Source organism: Lampris incognitus, chromosome 1, assembly GCF_029633865.1.
Source record: "Lampris incognitus isolate fLamInc1 chromosome 1, fLamInc1.hap2, whole genome shotgun sequence".
Taxonomy (NCBI): domain Eukaryota; kingdom Metazoa; phylum Chordata; class Actinopteri; order Lampriformes; family Lampridae; genus Lampris; species Lampris incognitus.
This window is the reverse complement of record NC_079211.1, coordinates 138,311,805-138,337,279: the sequence shown is the minus strand read 5'-3', so window position 1 is coordinate 138,337,279 and position 25,475 is coordinate 138,311,805. Positions and strand designations below refer to the sequence as shown.

Genomic DNA, 25,475 nt, shown 5'->3' with positions numbered 1-25,475 from the left:
TGTGAGTGTGCATGTTCATGTGTGAAAATGAGTTATTACATGTGAATGCATGGATGGAAATGTGTAGCTTTTTCTTTTATGTATCTGTGTCTGTTTATTCTCCCCCCCCCGACCTTCCCCTTGTGTCTCCCCATTATGCCCCTACTGGTGTATAGATGCGTCATTGATCCAGCAAATTAAGATTTAAATGTTACGTCATCCTCCCTATTGAGTTTTACATTTAGGGCATTTGCAATATGCAGGAACTATTGATCTGTCGAAGCGGCTCTTCATAGAAAACACCCCTAATCACCACCGCTGTCATTTTTTCCCCCGTTTATGCCTCGCTCTCTCGCTCTCTCTCTCTTTTTGGGCGGCCTATGAGCCCTCACTTGGATCCTGTACCTTAAATTATTGAAGAGTTTGATAACTCTATCAATATTTTCCACTCTTGTTTTTGAGTTTTCACCGCTCGGATTCTGTTTCAGTTACATAAGAATTTTCGGGGGGGGGGTCTTTTTTGTCAGGGTTATAACTTGAAGTTTTTGTTTATGTGTGTGTGTGTTGCAGGAGAATGCGTCCCCGGAGGAACACGTGCTGTATGTATGGGACCACTTTGTATCCAAAGCGGCGGCCAAGAATGTCTTCATCATGGCCCATAGCTACGGAGGGCTTTCTTTCGTTGAGCTGGTGAGTGGTTTAGTTTTCCTCTTATCCTCCCTACCTACCACAGACAAACTCTCTCCCTCTCCCATGCACACGTGTACACACACACCCACACCCCCACACACACACACACACACACACACTCTCTCTCTCCAAGAGCTGGTCACCTCAGGGACAGTCAGTGGAGTGATAGCGTGTGAAACATGGTGGAACGATTAAAAATAAATAGCATTTAGTTTCTTTGAGAAAGTGCTGCCTCTGTAAACAATCCAGTTCATCCTTGTCCTAGGGCGCTATCCACTTCCTCTGCGCATCAAGAACAGGAGAAAAAGAGGGTAGGAGAAAGAGAGAGATTGTAAAAAAAAAAGTAGGGATAACAAACAACTGTGGTACAATTAAACTATGCCGCAAAGCATGCGGACCCCCGAGCCTTAGGAGATAAGGGAGGACACATGTTTAAAGACAGCAGGAGGGAGGTACAGTTGAAGGAATTAATGGAGCACAGGGGAGAGTGAAGAAGAAAAGTTGAGTTAGCCGTTTGTCATTTTAACTGTACCGTCACTTTAAACGGGCCTACGATGAACATTTTACATGTCACAGCTTTCAAGAACGAATCTCTGTTTTTACCTCTTTTAACCAATATTTCCATTTTTACTCTCCATCTTTCCTCTCTTTTAATTGTATTACAAGATGTTGAGTTTCATTGAAAAAAGCTGCTCTGCTGTGATGGCCAAGTCCATCATATTTAGGAAATATGGGATACTGGACTCATTTTCAGAATCAGAATCAGAAACACTTAATTTGTCATTTCATTTCATGCACTTGCGCAGATGAAATGGAACGAACCAGCTTTTCCCCCAGCCCACAGCTGCGCAATGCAAAGACAAAAACATATATCCAAAAAGTACAGGAACTACAAGAACACATATATTCAAAGTAACACATATATCTAAACTAAACAAAAAAAAAAAAAGAAAAATCACTGTCCAGGAGAATGAACACCAGCCAGGATGACTGTCGGAACTGCTGGTCTGCATGGACTAGCAGTTAACTTAGCCTGCCTCACTTCTGCGCCCTGTCAGATTGCCCTCAGTGTTTTCTCTTCGGGCGCAGCTCCGGTCAGGGCCGTGGCCCTTGGGCCCACACCGCCAGACCGCCCTGGTGTTATCGGAACTGCCGGTCTGCATGGGCTAGCAGTTAGCTTAGCATGCCCTGCTTCTGCGTCCTGTCAGACCACCCTTGGTGTTACCTCTTTGGGCACAGCTCCAAGCAGGGCCGTGGTCTCTGGGCCCACAGGATGCAGCAGACCAAGCCCTCCCAGCCAATCCAGCGCCAGCTCTACCAGCCATCAAACAATGACAAACTTAAATGCAGATGTTGACAAAGACACTGCATGGACGACACTGAGTGAAGCCGCTGCAAATGTGAATTCGCACCACCATCTTCCCACACCGGAAGCAGAAGAATTTTGTAGGAATGGTGAAGAATTTTTTTTGTTTGTTTGTTTTGGACAATATCAAATGCACACGTGTATGTCAACACCTTGCTGGGCTTGATGCATGCCTCTTTAGTTATAGTTGTATTTGAGCTTGGAATGCTAACATGCACCCTCAACATAACTGATGTACAAATCCTGGTGCAAAATTAGGTCACGCAAGTCACTTATCAATTACATACATGCATATGCTCATAAGTAAATACCTATTCAACCCCTGCACATTCACCTACTCTAATGGTACAGTACATAAGCCAATGAGGAAAATATAACATTGCATAAGTATTGTCTCAGCTTGTCAGTTTGCGAATAGAAAATTAAAACAGTTGCTTAGTTTACAGTCATCTATCTTTGCTTAGTTTACAGTCATCTATCTTTTCATCTTTCTTCTCTTTTTCCATTCCAAATTTGGCATATCCACTTCTCCCCTCTTCAATCCCACCATTACACAACTCCTCCAGTAGTTGGGGGAGGATGAAGATTTCCATGAGAACAGTCAACCATCTTATTTTGCAATGTGTATATCCATCCATCCATCCATTATCCAAACTGCTTATCCTGTTCTCAGGGTCACAGGGATGCTGGAGCCTATCCCAGCAGTCATTGGGCAGCAGGCAGGGAGACACCTTGGACAGGCCGCCAGGCCATCATAGGGCTGACACGCACACACACACACATTCATACCTAGGGACAATTTTGGACTGTGGGAGGAAACCCACACAGACATGGGGAGAACATGCAAACTCCACACAGAGGATGACCCGGGACGACCCCCAAGGTTGGGCTACCCTGGGGCTCAAACCCAGGACCTTCTTGCTGTGGGGCAACAACACTAACCACTGTGCCACAATGCTGCCACAATGTCTATATGACTTAATAATATATGACTTAATAATATATCTTAACAGTTTTGCAATGTGCTCACCAGCACCAGATGAAAGTGACTTTCCATGCCTTACTGCCCACAAACTTTGCAAACTGAGCACAATGATCCTTTTCAATAGATATGATTGCAAGACCACATTTACGACGTACTGGTGCACAGATGGTTTTTTTCAACAGCTTTAATTTGGAACAAAACCTCTACTCTATTTTTGTCGAGTCATCTTAATGATTTATTCATTTTTGGCCAGACCCAGCCTTCGAGGCCAGCCCTACAACCACGACTATCTGTCATTGATCATATTAGAGTGACTGAGTGAACAAGTCACATGATTGGGCCACTGGATCAGGTGACCAATGATGTCACTGAAGTTACATGATTGGTTGGCCGACCGACATCACTGGTAAACACGGAAGTTGGAGTTTCCCTATTGGCCGTTGCTCTTTAAAATTGATTGGACGCAACGGTTCCAGCTCATTCCACATTTATCGCATGCTAATGAACAGAACATATTGCTGCTCATGGATGCTACTTAAATGCTAAGAACAGTGTAAGAACCCCATTTAACAATCACTCTGTCAAAACAATCAATACAGAGTGAGTCTTAGAAAAATGAGAGACATCCACAGATAGAAACAAATGAAAGAGGATGGAGTTAACAGAGGATTAGAATAGTTATAATTACCTTAACAGCACATATTACGGGGAAAACTACAGGAAATTGCAGATTAACATTTAAAATCCAGCCATTCACCTTATAGACACTACCACTGACTAACTCTGTAACAAATTGGCCGCAGTTTCGAACATTGACCATGCCACGGTTCAACCATTTACTAGGTTTTGACCTAGTCTTGTTTTTCCTATCCTAGGTTCTCAGACATGTGTCTTCCTCTACATTCTTCATGTAACAGACTGGCTTAAAAACGTTTTGCGATTGGTTAATTTTTTTCATGTGACATTGACTATTCAGTTTGAAAGGCAAGCTGTAGACAGAGATGATCATCATTTCTGCTGTATATTGCACAAAAAAATAATATTTTTTTTAAAAAGTAAATTAAACCCCAAGGCCCTGTGCTGTTGCACCCATCCAACAGCCCTTACAGTGGCTCTTCTTGCACCACACTGGGATTGATGTACGACTAGTTGTCATAGCATCTGGCCTATTGTATTAAACCCACAGTGCAGAGGTTTTGTCCCCCCCGCCCTTCTGGTAGTTGGAGTAATTACTTCTCTTCTTTCAGCGCTCTCCAACGAGGAAAAAAGCTACACCAATGGTTATCTGTGTTTGTTCTCTCCGTCGATTAATTTCTTTTTTGACTTTAACCCTTCCTCTGAATGCCAAGTTTCGTTTTTCTGTGGAGCATCAGAAACTTCTCTTGGATACTACTTGGGTTTTTCCGCCATAGCTTCCAAGCCCGGAAGCTTTCTTGCAGAATGCCGTGAAGACAAGCCAATCGGAGACACGCTAACACTTTCGTCACATGAAAATTCAGCTCTGGCAAAGCAGTCATTGTTAGCTGATGTACAAACCCCAATTCCAATGAAGTCGGGACGTTGTGTAAAACATGAATAAAAACAGAATACAATGATGTGCAAATCCTTTTCGACCTCTATTCAATTGAATACACTACGAAGACAAGATATTTAATGTTCAAACTGAAACTTTATTGTTTTTTGCAAATATTCACTCATTTTGAATTTGATGCCTGCAACACGTTCCAAAGAAGCTGGGACAGGGGCAACAAAAGATTGGGAAAGTTGAGGAATACTCAAAAAACACCTGTTTGGAACATTCCACAGGTGAACAGGTTAATTGGAAACAGGTGAGAGTCATGATTGGGTATAAAAGGAGCATCCCCGAAAGGCTCAGTCGTTCACAAGCAAGGATGGGGCGAGGTTCACCACTTTGTGAACAACTATGTGAGCAAATAGTCCAACAGTTTAAGAACAACGTGTCTCAACGTAAAATTGCAAGGAATTTAGAGATTTCATCATCTACAGTCCATAATGTCATCAAAAGATTCAGAGAATTGGGAGAAATCTCTGCATGTAAGCGGCAAGGCCGAAAACCAACACTGAATACCCAAGACCTTCGATCCCTCAGGCGGCACTGCATTAAAACCGACATCACTCTGTAAAGGATATTACCACGTGGGCTCAGGAACACTTCGGAAAACCAACGTCAGTTAACGCAGTCCGTTGCTACATCTACAAGTGCAAGTTAAAACTCTACCATGCAAAGTGAAAGCCGTATATCAACAACACCCAGAAACGTCACCGGCTTCTCTGGGCCCGAGCTCATCTGAGATGGACTGACGCAAAGTGGAAAAGTGTGCTGTGGTCTGACGAGTCCACATTTCAAATTGTTTTTGGAAATCATGGACGCCGTGTCCTCCGGGCTAAGGGGAAAAGGACCGTCCAGATTGTTATCAGCGCAAAGTTCAAAAACCAGCATGTGTGATGGTATGGGGGTGTGTTAGTGCTCATGGCACGGGTAACTTGCACATCTGTGAAGGCACCATTAATGCTGAAAGGTACATACAGGTTTTGGAGCAACATATGCTGCCATCCAAGCGACGTCTTTTTCAGGGACGCCCCGGCTTATTTCAGCAAGACAATGCCAAGCCACATTCTGCACGTGTTACAACAGCGTGGCTTCGTAGTAAAAGAGTGTGGGTACTAGACTGGCCTGCCTGCAGTCCAGACCTGTCTCCCATTGAAAATGTGTGGCGCATTACGAAGCACAAAATACGACAACGGAGACCCCGGACTGTTGAGCAACTGAAGTCGTACATCAAGCAAGAATGGGAAAGAATTCCACCTACAAAGCTTCAACAATTAGTGTCCACAGTTCCCAAACGCTTATTGAGTGTTGTTAAAAGGAAAGGTGGTGTAACACAGTGGTGAACATGCCCCTGTCCCAGCTTTTTTGGAACGTGTTGCAGGCATCAAATTCAAAATGAGTGAATATTTGCCAAAAAAAAACAATAAAGTTTATCAGTTTGAACATTAAATATATTGTCTTTGTGGTGTATTCAATTGAATATAGGTCGAAAAGGATTTGCAAATCATTGTATTCTGTTTTTATTTACGTTTTACACAACGTCCCAACTTCATTGGAATTGGGGTTTGTAAAAGGCATCACTATGCGTCACTTCGACATTGCACCAACGTGGAAATGCAGGGCAGGAATGTCGCCACAGACACCAGATTTAAAACTCCGGTGTACTGCGATATGCAGAGAGATTTTCCGGGCGGTGGTAGGTTTAATCATCATTGTGTGAACTCGTTTGGCAAGGTCTTGAATATCACGGACACTCATGTATATGTAAAAGTCCCACACCCTGTACGTTAGCCTACAAAGCTTAAAGCTAAAGTAAGATGGTTTGTCTAATTTTGTCATGTAGGCTGGAAACATACTTGGTTTGGTGCTCAAATACTGGTATTAGTATTTAATGAAGTGTGACTTTATGCTATGTTTGGTTCAAGTATACTAACATACAAAGCTAGTTGTGCTCATACGCCGGTTTTTTGATCTGACAGCTGATGAGTCGTGCTGGTCTGATGGCTACTAGATCCAAAAGATTTACTGCTGGACTCACCATAAGTCCTTATTATTTAGGACATTTCTCCCCTTTTATCCAGAGAAGGGTGAGTGGGGGTTGCTGGTTGAGAATGCGGCTCGTGGGGGGATTAAAGGTGGGCACTTGTCCCACTGGTGATTTCAGGAATCTTTTTCCCCTCTCTTTTTTCCCTTCACCTGCTCTTTTTTGTTTAGTATTTTGTAATTTTAATTTGCCTGCTAAATATTCATGCGGTGTTTTGTCTGTGACAGCTTCACAATCTCCTGGGCTTTCTCCCTGTGTGACGAAGACTGGCTATTTTCTCTAGTTGTATCTCTCCTCTATCTCTCTGTCTCTCTCCCTTTCTCTCCCTCCCTCCTCCCTCCCTCCCTCCCTCTCCATGTAAAGGCCTCCATGAGGTCCTAACTGCTTTCTTTTTATGTGCTGTCCTTGTCATGAAAAATCCTCTTAAATAAGCTCATGTATGTGCATACATGAATACATAGCATATTGCAAATTCACTACAGGGGATAATATCAAAATAGAGGAACTTCAAGGATCCTTGTGTTCACTTTGGGACAGTGTGTATGAATGCACCATTGTCAAGCCTCCCTTGAGGCCATCAGAGGTTCTGTTGTCTACCATTGTCAAAGCTCCTTCACCTTTTCAATCTCCTGAACCTTGAGTGAACACACACACACTCCCTCCCTCTCTCACAGTCTCTCTCTCTCTCTCTCTCTCTCTCTCTCTCTCTCTCTCTCTCTCTCTCTCTCTCTCTCTCTCTCTCTCTCTCTCTCTCTCTCTCTCTCTCTCTCTCTCTCACACACACACACACACATACACACACAAACACACAGTACTTGTTAATCATCATCAATTTCCCTTTCCCTCATCTTTATCTTTGTCTTCCTGCTGGCCCTAATTTTGGTTATGGTGAGAAACTATACATATGGCCATCGGTCTTTTTTAGGAATAGCTATCTCGGAATATAATGGTTTTTGTCCTTTTTTCCAAAGTTGTACAGTCTCTTCCCCACTCTTATCCAGGCTCCAGGAGAGAAACTTGGGCAGCAAAGGATCATGGAGACTGAGCTGTGACACACTAAGAGAGGGAAACAAAGCTAACACATACAGATAATATTTTAATATTTTATTTTACCTTCTACTTTATGGATTCATCAGCTGTTTAAAGTCTCACCCATATACTCATAAACAAACACACATCCACACAACAGTCTTCCCATATTTCTGTTGTAGTCTCTACTCTGTTGCAGATTAGTCTTCAAAAATCCCACTTATAACCTCGTACTCTCAGCAGGGCTTGTTAGAAGTCATTGCATGTGAATGTGAGTAAATGTGATGATATTAATAGCCTGAGGAAAAAAGATAGGACAGCTGAGACATTTAAAGAGAGCGGATTGACTGAAAGAATCAGTGACACGTGATTTATAAGTAAATCAGATTTGTGGATTATGTTGTCCATAATAATAATAAAAATAATAGTAATACACTTTATTTATAGAGCACTTTTCAGAGTACTCAAAGACACTTCACATAAGTTAAAATGAACATAAAAGCAACACCAAAAACATAAAACACAATCACACATTGAAAGCAATTCTGAAAGGGTGAGTTTTGGTTAGTGATTTGAAAGTGGACAGATCGGTGCAGTCTCTGATGTGTTTGAGAGCGTTCCAGAGTGAGGGGACACCTATGGAGAAGGCTCTATCACCCCAGGTCTGGTGCGTGGCTGTGTGATGGAGACAGGAGGTTGGCATCAGAAGAGTGAAAGCTGTGGGAAGGAGTATGGTAGTTGTGCAGGTCGGTGAGGTAGGAGGGGGCCTGGTTATGGAGGGCTTTGTGAGTGAGGAGAAGGACTTGGAATTGGATCTGTTTTGGGTCATGGAGCCTGTAGGGGTTCTGGAGGACAGGGGTGATGTGTTCACAGGAGTGGGAGTGGGTGAGCAGCAGATTTCTGAATGTACTGGAGTTTGTTTAGGACTTTGGATGATGAGCCATAAAGAATGCTGTTGCTGTAATCAATTCTAGATGTCATAAAGGCATATATCAAAGTTTCAGCAGCAGAGAAGGAGAGTGGTGGGTGGAATTGAGCTATGTCTTTTGGGTTGAAAAAGGCAGTTCTGGTGATTTGATTGACGTATTCAAAGGAGAGTTTGCTGTCAAATAATTCTGAGGTTGTGGTTGTGTGGGGAGGGAGTCAGAGTACAATTATCGATGGCGAGGCAGAAGTTTTGAGTGTTTTTTTGTAAGTGATTTGGGACTGATGATGATCATGTCAGATTTGTCACAACTTGAGGAAGTTGGTTTGCATAATTTCAGTCAGACAGTTGGTCAGAGTGGAGTAAGTTGCAGTGGTGATTGATTTAGTGGCAATGTAGATGGAGCTGGATGTCTTTGTCATAGCAGTGGAAGTGGAGACCATGATGACATATGATGTTACCAAGGGGGAGCATGTAAGGGATGAACAGGAGAGGACCAAGCACCGAATCCTGGGGGATGCCTTGGGACAGAGGAGCAGTGAAGAAGTTGTTGATGCTGATGAACTGTTGTCTGTTTGTGAGAAATTACTTTATCCAGGAGAGGGCAATACCGGAGATGTTGAGGGAGGATTCAGGGCAGGAGAGAAGAATAGTGTGGTTGATGGTGTCGAAAGCTATAGTGAGGTTGATGAGAATGCTGAGGTGGCGAGAGTGAGGATAGGAGGAGGTCGTTGGTGACTTTTAAGGAGGGCTATTTTGTGCTGTGCTGTGACTGGAAACCAGATTGAAATGTTGAACAAGTTGTTGGACATGAGGTGAGCTTTGAATTGGGGGGCAACAACACCTTCCAGTATTTTTGGCAGAAAAGGAAGATTGGAGATAGGCCCGAAATTGCTCATGATATCAGGGTTGAGTCCAGGTTTTTTTGTTATGTAGTGTGAAGTTGAAGCATTGTAGCAAATCCAGGAATTCTATGGCAGATTTACAGTCAGTGTCATCAATGTGGGTATTAAAATCACTCAGGAGGAGAACGGAGGTGAGATGGCACATAGCTAGGTCAGAAAGGAGGGGTTTGACTTGGGGGGTTGGAGGATAATGGCTGTGACCAGTAGAGTGTGAAGGCAAGGTGTTCAAAAGAATGAGGGTGAACTATGGCATCAGCCGGTAGCATGGTAAAATGACGTGAGAGGTTTATGGCCAGGCAACTTGGGGTGTTTGCATCTTGCCACGTCTGACTGCTACCACCGACCAGGTAGCCAGTGAGCTGGGAGTGGAGCAGGCAGAGGGCCAGCAACTAAATGATGGGTCCCAGGGGCTCCTATCAGAGATGGCTGAGTTCATAACTGTTTTGAACTGTGTGACTGTGGTGTCAATAAAATCAGATAAGCTTGCTTTTTTCGCAGTTCATCTGAGCTGTCAGAAATCATCCTTGAGGTTAGCAATGTCATTTCTTGCTTTAAGGCAGTCCTCACAGGGCATAATAATATTAAACCGGTTGATCAATGTCAATGTTCACATTAAAGTAAGTGGATGTTAGCCATTAGCTCCATCAGCTGAGAGCTGAGTCCACACGGTTCTCACCAGGAGTGCAGCGAGTCAGTGCAATAATCGATGATCGCGTAAAAACCCCAAAAATAGTACAATCGAACCATAAAATAAATTTAATAATCCAATGGTCTCAAGGAGTTGCTAAGAGTTGTTAAAAGTTAAAAAGCAAGCAGAGAAACAAACAAACTGCAGCTGGCAATTGGGAGATTGGCCATTTTCACTTGGATGGTAGCTAAAATCACCAAGGTGCCCTGCCCAAGTGATAGCTAGGCAGGGAAAACCCATCTTAGTTTCTTGGCTTTTTATCAAAATACACAAACTCTATCCACTCATAGGCATATACTTTATGAGACGATCGCATAAATATACGCATGGGATTTAAAGCAACCAGCGTACGTTACGTACTTGTTTTTTTGTTGTTGTTTTTTTGTGTCCTTGTGTGAACGTAAGAATATATAAACACACTCATGTGCACACGTACACACAGACCGTCCACTTAATTGAGGGGAAAGTGGTCCACCGGGAAGGGATGGGGAATGTGTGCACATGATCAAGCGAGCGGAGAGCGGGGCCTTGCGGGATGAACTGTTTGACACATGAGCAGACCCAGAAAAAACAAGCTGTCTGTGGGTTAATTACTACTTCCCTTTGCCGTTAATAAATACATTTCTGATCAAGCACATCAAAAAGACCCGCCATTAATTTCTCCTGCTCCAGAGCATGTTAGCCCCTGTTTGGAGCACTCAAGTGTTTCATTGCAATTTGATTTCTTTTAAAGTACTTCACAGTGTGTACTGACTAATTATAGTTACATCAAAGAGTAGCTAACTGCCTTTGAATGAAAGAGAGGTTTGTACTGCGGGGAGCTGGAGAGGGAGTGTACTTTGCCTTTATTCTTTATCTCCATCTTTATATTTAGCCATCACAACATCATCCACAGAGTGCAGGGAATTGTCAACCAGATACATATACAAACACACTTAGAGGCCGTGTTCCTCCATGTCCTCTCTCAGTTTATCTTATCCCCTCTTCACCTAATGACAAAAATCTCTGCATTGCAAATGCCAGCGAAAGAGAGAGAGAGAGAGAGAGAGAGAGGGGGGGGGGGGGATGGGGGGGGACTGGCCGAGAGAGCGTCCTGTCTCCAACTCTCCCTCTGCTCATCCTGGCTTTTCATTTTGCTCCGTTGCCAGGGGTGAGGGGAAGATGGCGGTAGTGTTTATGGCGAGGAGGGGTAGTCTAACCCGTACTAACCTTCCCACTCGATGAGTGAGAGAGGAGCTGCCTTATTGGATAGCGTTGGGCAGCATTATATAAGTTCTTATGTAAGAATGCATCTGTCTCCCAGAACGCAAATATGTGGGTGCCAACCACACAAGTAGCCAGCCGCCACACTTGCCTCAAAAAATTGATTATAGAAATAAGTCTCTGTGCTCATGGGGCGTACCTACATGCTGGTACAGTGCCATTTTTTTGTACACAATGTACGATGTCATCTGCTTCAATGTGTTTGTGTGTGTGTGTGTGTGTGTGTGTGTTTACGTGTACTTTGTGGCTTGTATTAGGAAGATATGTTTGAGGTGAGGGAGATAGATATGGAGGATTGGTCCTCTCACTGGGGACATTGCTTTAGAGAGATATGGAGAATGAGGAGAAGAAAGATCATACATGGCTGGGTGAATCGGTTTGAGTTGGAGAAGTTGGTTATATCTGGGGTTGGAGGTGAGATGATTAATTGATTTTCCCTATCCCTGAAACAACGTCGTGTAAGGTACCCGTTTCAGTGTCTGTCTGAGACTCAGCAGGTTAAGGACGGCTTCAGGTTAGCCACCATTGAACCTTAACCCCAAACTCAGCCACTACCTAACCTAAACCCTAAATTTAACTACTACCAATCCTGTGTTTCATTAACAGCTGCACCCCATTTTGTGGAATTCTTCTTTATTTATTTACATTAATCGTATTGGTAGCAATAAACATAATTTTCTTTCCCTCTCCCCAATTGTACTTGGCCCGTTACCCCACTCTTCCGAGCCGCCCCGGTCGCTGCTCTGCCGATCCGTGGAGGGCTGCAGACTACCACATGCCTCCTCTGATACATGTGGAGTACCCCCCCCACCCAAACAGGCGCCCCTACTGACCACAGGAGCCGCTAGTGCAGCGACCAGCACACATATCCACATCCGGCTTCCTACCCGCAGACACAGCCAATTGTGTCTGTAGGGATGCCCGACCAAGCCGGAGGTAATACGGGGATTCAAACCGGCGATCTCCCGTGTTGGTAGGCGACGGAATAGACTGCTACGCTACCCAGATGTCCCACAGTTTACTTGGTTTGCAGTATTTCCCAAGTTTGATTAAATTCGCTCGACAGTTTGATTCAAACTAAAGAGCAACAATTAGCAAATCCTAACTGGGCTTAAAAAAAGCCATAATTTCATCACCAATTATCTGTGCTAGAGTTTTACTATTTGTTCAACTCATTTTCTCATTTAGTCTCCTTGTTTTCTTGCTCCTCATCCGTTCAACTCTCTCTCTCTCTCTCTCTCTCTCTCTCTCTCTCTCTCTCTCTCTCTCTCTCTCTCTCTCTCTCTCTCTCTCTCTCTCTCTCTTAACTAAGCTGCCACCCTCATCCACACTTGACTCCCTATTTCTTTTCCCCAAATCCACCTCTGTCCATGCCCTTATGTCTCGAGCCTTGTTCCCGTTGCCTTCATCAGTCCCATTCCCCCTTTTCCTGGCCCTGATGACCCCTGAGGGCAGTGGTGGTGCCAACTGCACCCCCTGCGCAGGACTCTGGGCCTGGCACTGGCTAGTGCAACTCCATGACTGGCATTGTAACAGCGCTCTGAACACATGGTGCTGTGCAAACACTGCCAGTCCCTCACCCTGCTATGGTATGCCTCTGGGAAATCACACATATGTACATGGATGGAGTCAAACTGCCGTACAAAGTGATATTTACCCTTGGATAAAATTGCACAGTATTGTTTCTGATACATTTTAATGAACTACGCCTTTTTTGTGCGTTTTGTTTTGTTCTTTTATGCAACTGCACAGCACATTACTGCTTTTACAGTTGATTCATACACTGTAGGCCATTTTTGTCTGTTAGAGTTTTGACATGAATTCTTATCAGCTCTAGTATGTAAAACTGCATGCAGTATTAATATTGTCCAGTGCTTACATTATATATATATATATATATATATATATATATATATATATATATATATATATATATATATATATAATTGTATCTGGCCAATTACCCCACTGTTCTGAGCTGTCCCGGTCTCTGCTCCACCCCCTCTGCTGATCCGGGTAGGGCTGCAGACTACCACATGCCTCCTCCGATACATGTGGAGTCGCCAGCCGCTTCTTCTCACCTGACAGTGAGGAGTTTCGTCAGGGGGACGTAGCACGTGAGAGGATCACGCTATTCCCCCCCCAGTTCCCCCTCCCCCCTGAACAGGTGCCCCAACCCCAACTGACCAGAGGAGGCGCTAGTGCAGCGACCAGGACACATACCCACATCCGGCTTCCCACCCACAGACACGGCCAATTGTGTTTGTAGGGACGCCCAAACAAGCCGGAGGTAACACGGGGATTCGAACCGGCGATCCCCATGTCGGTAGGCAACGGAATAGACCGCCGCACCACTCGGACGCTCCTAGCACTCATATTTGACACAGCTTTTGTCTCTTTTGAACTTGTCCACTGATGTTAGCGCTTCTGTGAACTTGCTTGCCTCACTGGTTTTAAACTGTGCCGAACTAAGTTGCAGGTTTTACGTCGCTCTCTGAAATACTTTACAAGCACCCGTGCAACCTTCACCTGAGTTCATCGCCGTGCAAGTAAAGAAAACACTCGAGTTTGTTGACAAAATCATCCCAGCTCTGTAGGCGCCTGTATGCAGGCTGTTAAAAAAGCCCCTCGTCTGATGTTGTATGCGCATCTCGGACGCCTGTGAGCACCGGTCTGTCTGTAGCTTCTGCAGAGGATGAGGAGAAGGTTTGTTTTTATCTCAAGGTTTTCCATAGCTGGCGGGCTGTAAGTGTTACGGTAGTGTAGTCATGTACTTACTTGTGTGCGTGTTTGTGTGTGTGTGAGACCCAGTGAGTGTGTGTGCTCCTGAGCGTACATGTGCCCGTGAGTCCATTTTGCCTTTTTTTGTGTTTCTCTGCACGCATACGTGTGCGTGTTTGCCCGCGCTTGATTAGCTAAGAAGCGTGTATTGAGGGTGTGCATGTGTGTGTGTGTGTCTGTGTTTGTCCGCACGGTGTGCGTTAGCCATAGCCTGGAGAAGCCCGTATCGTCCGGAGCAGAACAGCTCGGTGGTTGGAGTAGCTATCAGAGCCACGTTAGGGGAGGAGAGGGGGGAGAGGCGGGGGTGATAAATGGCTGGGGCGCACTAGCAGAAATTAGTGGAGCCGTATGCAAAGCTGTGGCGTTTTGTTTGATGTGAAACAAAAGGACCACCATGACAAAAGTGCCTGCCAGCCTTCACAGCAAGAGCACAGCCCCGAGCACATGCACCATCACCATAAGGAGAGAGGGAGGCGCTGTGCGTGTGTGTGTGTGTGTGTGTGTGTGTGTTCTGACATATAGCCGTGCATGTTTGTGTGTACATGTGTGCGCGTGTGTGCATGCATGCATGCACGCTAATGCTTGCATATCGTGTGTGCATGTGTGTGTGTGTGCGTGCAGGCTAATGCTTGCATATTGCGCGCCCGTGTGTGCATGCTAATGCTTGCATATCATGCGAGGTGCTGTTTTCCAGTGCGGTCTATGTTATGTATATTATCCCTCTCGGTGTTTTTGTGCTGGGCTCGTTATGACAGACAATGGCTCGCCCCTTTGTGCGCGGTGAAGAGACAGTGTTTCTTCCTCACCGCGGCCGCCGCGGCGCATTTGCTCTATTAAGCGGCTGAAATATAGACGTCCAAATTCTTTGTGAGTGAATGGGGCATCTCGGAGAACGACTCTCCTCTCTTAACATAAGGATGTAAATTGAACTGTTTAAATGTCACGGCTGGCAAACTGATTTGATTTGAATTGATTTGCTTGTTTCTGGAAAAAAAAGAGAAAGAGAGAAAGAAAGAAAGAAAGACCCTCCCTTCCCTAAACCTGAGCTCCGCTGCCTGTCACAAAGATAGACCCAAGGTCTTTCTCTGCACCTCAACGACGCATTGTACGGCGGCTGGATTCTTCTATCCGCCGTGATTATGTACAAATGGCCTTCATTTGCCATCCATTTCAAAGCCGCACTACTGCATTGTGACTGGCGGCAGATGACGCACACCAAATTACCGCCGGTCGGCCGCCTGAAAAGGAGACTCTCACAATGGGCTTTGTGAAGTAGTCCCTCCAACGCCTCGCCATTATTCTCACCTTTGTTGGTGTCCGTCTCTGTGTTTCAGCAGCATCTCTGCTTTCTAGATTACACCGGCGGTGTTGGTGGGGAGGGGGGGTATTTATTTATTCATTTTATTTATTTATTTATTTTCATGTATTTTTCTTCTCTGTTTTTTTTTTTTTGCTATTTCTTCAACAACTGAGGAAATTGATTTTGTTGTGGGAGATTCTGACATTTTTGCTGCTTGGTGCGTTTTGTGATTACTATCGTTGTTAATTTGATTTGGTTGTATTGTTTTGCTGTTGCCGGGCAATCAGGTTCCTCAGGACGTGGGCTGCATGTTGTCGACGTGTGTGTGTGTGCGTACATTTTCTGCGTGCCTACCTATTTGCTGTTCAGATGCCCTGTGTCCTGGCAGCAGCTGTTAGCTGAAGGGAGGTGATTCAGAGAGTGCTCGGTGTTTTGCCAACCATAAGCCTGAAGCCACACACACACACACACACACACACACACACACTGCTGCAGAGCCACAAACCAGCTAAACTGTCCATACGTTCTCACACACACACACACACACACACAATGCTGCAGAGCCACAAACCAGCTAAACTGTCCATATGTTCTAATATACACACACACACAAACATATACACATACACACACACACATATGCACACACAAACAAAAACACACACACACACATACACAGAAACATGCATGCGCGCACACACAAAAACACACACACACATACACAGAAACATGCACACGTGCACACACACAAAAACACATACACGCACACCCACGCGCACACATACACACACGCACATGCGTACACACACAAACACACACAAATAAAAAAACATACACGTGTACACACACACACAGACACACACACACACACTCACCTCAATGTATGTATCGGCAGCCCAGGGTTTTAAAACCTAACGGAGACCTAAAAGAGCCCAGGTCATCGTCTGATGCACCACTTCCCCTCTCACACCGTCTGAACTCTTGCGGGTGGGTATGTGTCTTCAGTCTGAACTGACCTCCGCCTCCTGTTATTCTAAGCAGCCTAGAGGCGGACACCGAACTGTTGCTCTCACCTTTGACCCCGGCACGAGAAGGGTCAATACCTCCTCCTCAGAACTGTTACTTTAACTTTTGGTTTTCATCCTCACTTCAGGTGTCTCCATTTCTGTCCCTCTCGCTCTCTCCCCCTCTCTCTCTCCCTCTCCGGTAGCAGGTAATAAAGTAATAAAGTAGGCTTTTGCACTGCTGCACTGTCTATGCCTACATTCTTCAGGCAGTTCATTTACTTTGTGTTCTTTACTTGAGAGATGTAATTTTTCAATGATGATACAATTTACCATCAGTTGGCCATGATCAAGGGAAGCAATCATGATTTTCCAATATTATAAATAAATAAATATATATTCCCAGCATATCACACACACACACAAATGTGTACACAGTGTGTGTGTGTGTGTGTGTGTTTTGTTGGGATGACAGTCCATTAGTAGCCATATTATATATAATATATATATATGGTCCTAGCATATCACATACGTGTGTGTGTGTGTGTGTGTGTGTGTGTGCGTGTTGTTGGGATAACCATCCATTAGTAGACATATTACCGTAGTCTTCTGTGTGTCTGAAACACTGCTGAAACTGTGCAGAGAAGTGTCCACCAGCGACATCACTGCGAATAACCGTGCATCATAAAACTATAATAAAAGAATGTGAATAAAAAAAGCTGCATGATGCAGCTGTATTATGTATGCTAATACAGCTGTAGTTTCATCGTTACACAATGCAGGCCATCGGCAAACAAGAACGTAAGCTTTTCACAGTCATAGATTATCTGCCAGTGATGTCACTGGTGGACACAATTTTGGTGGCGTTTCGGCAACACAGAGAAAACAGTCTGTCAGTGTTATTGCTGCTAATGAAGTGTTGTCATACAGTTAATGTTGAAAATTGTGATTGATTCCCTTTAAACAGTCAGTTTAAACGTGAAAAAAAATCTCAGCACTGTGGTCTCTTTTTGTCCTGTTATTGTCACTTTGTTCTGTGTCTAGGGTGTTTGAAATAGGGGGAGTAAACGGGAGCTAACAGGTAAATACGTGGATTCCCTCATCCAACCATCCATCTGTCCATCCTCGGGGTTTAAGGCCTCAACTGGCTTTCTCCATGTCGTTACCCTCACCCGTTCTTCTTCTTCGTCACTTGAGCCGTACCAACGCTGCTACGGCAACATAACATTGTGTTTAATAGGATTTTTGAAGTGACTTTTTCGAAGCCTCTTCTTACCTTTTCTCACCGCTTCTCTCAGCCAGTGGAGAGAAAGTCAAAATCTGACCAATGAGGCACCACGCAGAGGCCTCCTCTCTTTTTTTTGGGGAGGGGGGGGGGTGGAGGGCGGCCGGCCCTTTTTTTCTCTCCAACCGTACCCAGCCAATTACCCAGCTCTTCCGAGCTGCCCTGGTCGCTGCACCGCCCCCTCTGCCGATCTGGGGAAGGCTGCAGACTACCAAGTCTCCTCCGATACATGTGGAGTCGCCAGCCACTTCTTTTCACCTGACAGTGAGGAGTTTCGCCAGGGGGACCAGAGGATCATACTATTCCCCCCAGCCCCCCCCCCCCCGAACAGGCACCCCAACCGACCACAGGAGGAACTAGTGCAGCGACCAGGACACATACCCATATCCGGCTTCTGGGTGGGAAGCCGGATATGGGTATGTGGGGTACGGGGTGTCTGTGGGGACGCCCGACCAAGCAGGAGTTATCACGGGGATTCGAACGGGCGATCCCTGTGTTGGTAGGCAACGGCATAGACTGCCACGCCCCCTGGACCGCCAAAGGCCTCCTGTCTATGTTCACCCCCACAAGCAGACATGCACATACCATCACCACCAGTCATCTTTTATAGTAGCTCTCATAGACACCTTGTGATATAGGAAGCCGAGCTGGCTTTTAAGTTCATTTTAGTTCAGTTGAATCTCGAGGGGTTCATCATTACATATTTACTGGCTGCGGCTGATCTTGCTGGAAGGTTCTACCCTCGCGCCATTGATCTAGTGCGCATGTTCGCTCCCGAGGTTACGGGACGTGCTTCCATTTGCATAAGGCCCTGGGCAAGGTTCTTTCCACCATTGATTGGCCTGTCCATGAGCGCCCCGTGCCTTCTCACATTGATCACTTTGTTTTTCCCGGAGACAGTGCTACCCAGAGTTCAGCTGCAGCGCCGGCGTATCAGACCTGCCGGAGGAAGGGAGAGGGTGGAGAGAGAGAGAGAGAGAGAGTTAGCAAGAGAGAGGGAGAGAAGGATGGGGGGGTTGGGTTGAGTGGATGGTGAGGCAAAAACTTTACGGCCAATGCCTTAATAATACTTCACACTTGTCTCCTTTTTTTTCTTTGACACTTGAGCTGAGAGAGGTAAAATATCTATTTCACCCCGTCACCTCTGTGTGTTTGCTTTCTCGCATCCCCCCCCCCCCTCCAAGCTGGCTGGCTAAGTAAGCAAATGCCGCATGGTGATATGCATTGCTATTATAGGGGTAAACACATGCATATATGCACATAATCTAATGTGCAATGAAACACACACAAATGTCATTCTCAAAGACACACACACACACACTCACGCACTTCTTCTTGTTCTCCTCCACTCATACTTAAGTCCCAGAGTATCATCAGCTCGCAGCTAAAATCGAACAGCAGCCCTCCTCCCCTCCTTGTGTTGCTCTTGCTCACCACCCTTTATTTCTGCCCTGGCTTTATAACAATTTGTTTAAGAGAGGCAGACAGACAGACAGACAGACAGACAGACAGACAGACAGTAAGAGCTTTACCTACTTTGTCTTCACTTTTATTCTTGCCTGGATTCAGGGATGCTCTCTCTCTCTCTCTCTCTCTCTCTCTCTCTCTCTCTCTCTCTCTCTCTCTCTCTCTCTCTCTCTCTCTCTCTCTCTCTCTCTCTCTCTCTCTCGTGCTAGTGCTAGCTATTTCGTTGATTGGCCTTTTTTTAACTAGTCTGGTGTCTCAGAAGGGATGCCGTGGTATACAAGATCTTTTTTTTTCGTCTTCTTAATGCTTTTGTAATTTTTTATTTTTTTTGGCCATTTCACATCTTTTTTTAGTCATGTCCTGTTATCAAAGGAGGCTGCATCAGTTCATCTGGATACAATGTTTAGAAACGTTGTATCCAGATGAACTGATTCAGCCCACTTTGATGTTCTTACCTGGATTACTGAGCACGCATCACGACGACCCACGTTATCCTGTGTTTTGTTTACTTGGTTTCGGTTTTTGAGAGATATACTGGAGGTTATGATTAGGTCACTGGTAGTGTGTGCCAGTATATGAAGCGCGTGGTTGTGTTTTGTGCGTGAGTTGGGGTGTCTGCCCTGGTTTGTGTGTGTGTTCATGTCTACACGCTGTGCAGTGAGAGCAGTGCGTATGCTGTTATAGGGGCTGGTTACAGGTCAGACCCACCATTCTGCAGCTGTTGGGCTGATGTTATATAAATGTCCGTGTTAAAGTACTAAGGGGAGAAAAAAAAGAGGTGCACTTTGCATACCCTCAGCAACACCGCCTGCCGCATGACAGCTTTTGTGTATGCGTGCCTTTGTGTGGATGATGTTTGTCTGCGTATAGGACATTGTGTGCGGTTGTTTATCCAGTACGGCGTCAGCGTTGGTGTGGTCGTATGGCCCCGTGCTTCACCCCTTCTCTTTGTTCTGTTGGGCGAGCTTGGACTGCTGTTTTGTCTCTTTCTCTCGCTCTTGCTCTCTGTCTAACTCTCAGTCCCTCTCTCTCTCGCTCTCTCTCTCTCTCTCTCTCTCTCTCTCTCTCTCTCTCTCTCTCTCTCTCTCTCTCTCTCTCTGTCTCTCTCTCTCTGTCTTGCTCTGTCTCTCCCTCTCTATCTTGCTCTCTGTCTCGCTCTGTCTCTCTCTCCCTATCTTGCTCTCTGTCTCACTCTGTCTCTCTTTCTATCTGTCTGTCTTGCTCTCTCTCTGTCTCGCTCTGTCTCTCTTTCTATCTGTCTGTCTTGCTCTCTCTCTGTCTCGCTCTCTCTGTCTCGCTCTCTCTCTCTCTCTTTCTGTCTGTCTCGCTATCTCTCTGCCTCTCTCCCGCTGTCTCTCTCTCACTCTGTCTCTTCTCTCTCTCTCTCTCTCTCTGTGTGTGTCTCGCTCTGTCTCTCTCTCTCTGCCTCACTCTCTCTTTCTATCCGTCTGTCTTGCTCTCTCTCTGTCTCGCTCTCTCTCTCTCTTTGTCTGTCTCGCTATCACTATCTCCCTGCCTCTCTCCCGCTGTATCTCTCTCACTCTGTCTCTGTCTCTCTCACTCTGTCTCTCTCTCTCTGTCTGTCTCTCTCGCTCTTGTTTATATTGTTTAAAAAGATATCAAGTCTGTTTTTGATCATTTTTTTGTTAAATAAAGACTTGTTTTAAAAATTCAATTCTCTTGCTCTCTGTCTCTCACTCACTCTGTCTCTCTGTCTTGCTCTCTGTCTCACGCTCCATGTCTCTTTCTCTGTCTCTGTCTCTCTCACTTTCACTCTTGTTCTCCCTTGCTTTTTCTCCTCCACCCCCACCCCCTCACCAAATCATGGACAAACCCTTCCTCTCATCCCTGTCCTCTGCTTGGTATAACTACCTCACTCGTTTTCTTCCCCTCTTTCTGTTGAACTCTTGCAATTTCAAAATCAGTTTCATCATTTTGTGTCTATCTCGCTCTCCTTCACTTTCTCTGTCCCTCTGTTTTCTCTCCCGCGTTCTCTTATTTAAGACTGACATCTTCTTGACTCACTCTCTCTTTCCCTTTCGTCACTTGGCGCTTCTCCATATCTCTGAACAACCAACTTTTTCAAACAAGTTTAATCTTCATCGCTCTCTCTCTCCTCTCCGCTTCCATCACCCTTATGTCACCGTCTACCAAACAACCCTTCAGCGTCTTTTTTGTACAGCTGTGACCCAACTATTTTGCGTCATGCCATATCTCATTCGCATATTTTCTCTCTTTCTGTTTCCCCAAGTGATTTTTCCTTTCATTTCTCTGTCTCTTGTGCGTCGTCTCTCTCTCTCGCCCTTCACTTGGGATCGATTTCTCCTCCGTCTTTGTTTCTCAACTTTATTATTTTTTATTAATTTTCGAACCGTCCTCCCTCTGTCCAAGACTTCTTCCTGTGTTTTCCAATATCGCCTATGTCTTTTCTCGCTTTCTACGCCTTTAATCTGAGGAGTAATTGAGTGCCGTATGCTCAAAAGCAAGTGCCGCAAGCTAATTTTTGATACGTATCATCTGAAAGCAGTCCTCTAGCAAAATGCCAAGTCACGAAGATCCAGTCTGTTTAAGTATTAAGCTGAGCACATAAGTCATAAATAAGTTTATGCATTTGTCCTTACATACCTTGGTGGACATCGTTTTGAAACGAGCCTCCTGATATATTTCATTGTCTACATTTTTGATTTTGATTTTGAGATATTTTATTGATCCTCGTGGGGAAATTCCTCACTGCATTTAACCCATCCTAGTTGTGTAGCTAGGAGCAATGGGCAGCCGCCATGCAGCGCCCGGGGACCAACTCCAGTTCGTCTTGCCATGCCTTGGTCAGGGACACAGACAGGAGTATTAACCCTAACTTCCATGTCTTTTTGATGGTGGGGGAAACCAGAGCACCCGGAGAAAACCCACCGCAGACACGGGGAGAACATGCAAACTCCATACGGAAAGGACCTGGGATAACCCCCCCCCCCCTCAAGGTTGGACAACCCTGGGATTCAAACCCAGCACCTTCTTGCTGTGAGGCGACAGTGCTAACCACTGCGCTACCGTGCTTCTGTTGTTTTCCCACCGACGTTCCCCTCTTGCAAGCTGTTCCCAGCACTTTCACCTGCCGTGTCGGGGTGTGTCAGCCGGTCAGGACCCAGGTCACCTTCACTACAGACAGTACGAGTGACTGACGGTGGGATTTGAATGTGGCGAAGATGACACATTGACAGCTCAAATGAACCGCTTGTCAATTTTATTTATTTTCCTTCCCCTCCGACCCCTTGTTAATTCTGCCATAAAAGGAGTGCGTACAATGTAAGAAGGAAATCTGGAGGACGTATGGGGTCGCGAGTTGTCATGCAGGCATCACTCCTGTCCAACGGATTCAATGCAGGTTCTGGATTATTGTCTGTTTTTCTGACCCGGAGACTCTGAATGGTGCTTTCTATGCCAAATGTAGAGGGAAGAATAAGTCTTAAGCATTGAAAGGAGGGAAAGTGACTTTTCTGAAAAGCAGAGAGATCTGTGAGGAGCAGCTAGGCGGGTCCTGGTGCAAATGTCAGTGAACTCGGTGACTCCCAGGGTTAGGTTTTAAACCCTCTCGTCCTCTATCTCCCCGTCTCTCTCTCTCTCTCTCTCTCTCTCTCTCTCTCTCTCTCTTGCTCGCTTTCTCCATTTCTCTTGTCCTCGCTCTGCTTTTCTCTCTACAATCTGTGCATCGCTGTCTGTGCCTCCCCTCCTTGCTTTCTCGGGCTCTGCTTTTCAAAGTTCATTGAATGCAGAGTTGGTTTTCAGTGTGTGTGTGTGTGTGTGTGTGTGTGTGTGTGTGTGTGGGTTTTAACTTTTTTTTAATTATCTTAACCTTCCTTCCTCCAAATCTTCAGCACATGCTCACCGCTTTTTATTTGTGTCCCTATAAAAACAACTTCGGTATTGGTGCGTCGCCTGCGGACGATAAGGTTTATTTTGTGCAGGCGTCTCCACTATTTAAATAGGAAGGGGACGGACGGCGTAGGACACAACGGGTCTCGCCACAGTTTCTTAGTCAGTACATATTTTCTGCACTTGAGCTTTGCGGTGCTCCTTCTTGGCTATTTAGCTGATGTATACCTGACTATATGGCCTCCACTATCTATGGAAAACCTTGCTGGACTTCTTTATGGCACTTCTCCCCGCCGTCTTACCGCGGGTGTGTTTTAGTGATGTTCCTGCGGTAAAAACATATTTAATTTTTTAAGCCCGGAGAGCTGACACTGAAAAGAGATGAACTGTTTTATGTGCCATTTTAAGGCTTTATGTGCTGTGAAATACGGTAAGGGTTATGAAAGAGTAAGGGAGAGAGAGAGAGAGAGCGAGACAGAGGGAAGAAGAAAGAGAGAGGGAGAGCGGCTGGCATGGAGCAGCTTTTGATGTCATAGCTGGCGTTGGCTTAATGCGGAACTCACCGAGGTGCAGGCCTTGTTTCACGGTGGTTATAGGAGGTCTAGGTGCACAGTCTGAGTGAAAAACACACTTTTCACTAACTGGATAAAGAGATACTTTGTGTGCTGGCTTGTATACAAATGCTTCAATTTTTAAGCTTTCTTCTTCTTCTTTTTTTCCCTGAATGCTTATTGTGTGTTTTAGTTGTTTAGGTTTCCATTTCCCCTCCCCATTGCACCAGTCATTAGTTTGTGCTTCATGTTCGAATCAGTTACCCAGACCACAATGGGCGGTCTGGGTAGCTGGTCTGTGTGTGTGTGTGTGTGTGTGTGTGTGTGTGTGTGTGTGTGTGTGTGTCCCGTCTTATATATATTCTGCTCTCCTATTAGATGACTTCACACTCACCGATTTCTCCGGACTCCTCTGACATCCGCTTTCATGCATGGCCTGCCCGAGTCTCGCTCCATCTTTGTCTCCATCTCGCTTCTACCCTTCCCTCTGTGTTTTTTTTTTGTTGTCCTGAACATCTCTTCCCATCCTCTTCTTCTTCTCGCTCTCTTCCTCCATCTTGCTTTCGAGCTTCTTCTCCTGGCTTCCTCCTCTCCCTCACTCTTGAGTAGGGTACTGAAAACATCGTGGCCGTATCAGACATCACACCCCCTCCGCCACCACCCAACGCTACCTACTAACCGTCCACAGTTAGCTCCACCATCCCCCCCATCCTGACTCCTTACCCCCTCCGTCGTTCCCTCTCCCCCGTTTCTCACTTGCACCCCGCCACACACTCACTCACCCTCTCCTGTCACCCTACCTTTCACATTTGATGCCACAACCTCCATGAGTGGAACCTTTTCACCTCTCTCTACATCACTCTCCCCCGTACCCGTCCCCCCAACCGTCTCCTTCTTTTCTTTTTTTCTTTTTTTTTGGAGAAGATTTCCTTGGGCTGATGTAGAGGGATTTGATCTGGTTTCTCTTTGATGGAAACAGAAAACACTAGGGGGCGCTGCCTGTCCTTTGTTTCCTCACCCTCAGCCTCAGCAGGCCAAGGTGTGTGTGTGTTTGTGTGTGTGTGTTTGTGGCTGTCTGCCCTCCTGTGTGCTTATATTCTGTGAAAAAGCAAAAGCAGTCTGCGGTTCTGGATGACACAGGTCTGCATTCATAAACAATACCAAAGCGGACAGACAGACAGACAGGCAGACAGACAGACAGACAGGCAGACAGACAGACAGCAGCCAGACAGACAGGCAGGCAGGCAGGCAGACAGGCAGACAGACAGCAGACAGACAGGCAGGCAGGCAGGCAGCAGACCTCTGTTAGGGCTAGTGCATTGCATCCTGCCGTACCCCTCCCCTGTTCTGTTCGGTGAACCCAGGGTGTGGGTTAATGAAAGAAGCTTGGACTGCCGAGAGGAGGCACAGCCATCTCCCAGACACCCCTGCTCACCTTCGCCCCCTCTGAGGCCCTCTTTCCATGACAGGCCCCCCCCCCTCCCCATGTCCCTCTCCCCACACTGGCCCTCCGTCCCCTGGGTCACGCTGCAACGTCTGCCTGCTTGGTGGCTGCCACACAGAGCTCACCCCACCGTGGCATTAGAGAGGACTAACAGACAAGAGGGAGTGGGGGGGGGGGTGTGTGTAGTAGCTCCAGTGTGTTTCTTTGTGTGCATGCATGTGCATGTTAGCGTGTTGCTCTGCGCTTACGTATGTGAGAAAGCAAGAGGAAAAAGACAAATATGGAAGCCGGCCTGTTCATCACAAAGCGTAGCGGTGTAGACGGGGGGA

At 45.8% G+C, this 25,475-nt stretch overlaps 1 protein-coding gene across 1 annotated transcript in view; it reads left to right on the top strand.

Annotated features, from left to right (window-relative positions):
* fam172a (family with sequence similarity 172 member A) overlaps positions 1-25,475 on the top strand; it is a 240,430-nt gene that overhangs the window by 117,624 nt on the left and 97,331 nt on the right. The window contains 1 exon segment of the mRNA XM_056288900.1: positions 550-669. Within this exon segment, the coding sequence (XP_056144875.1) occupies positions 550-669 (120 nt within the window).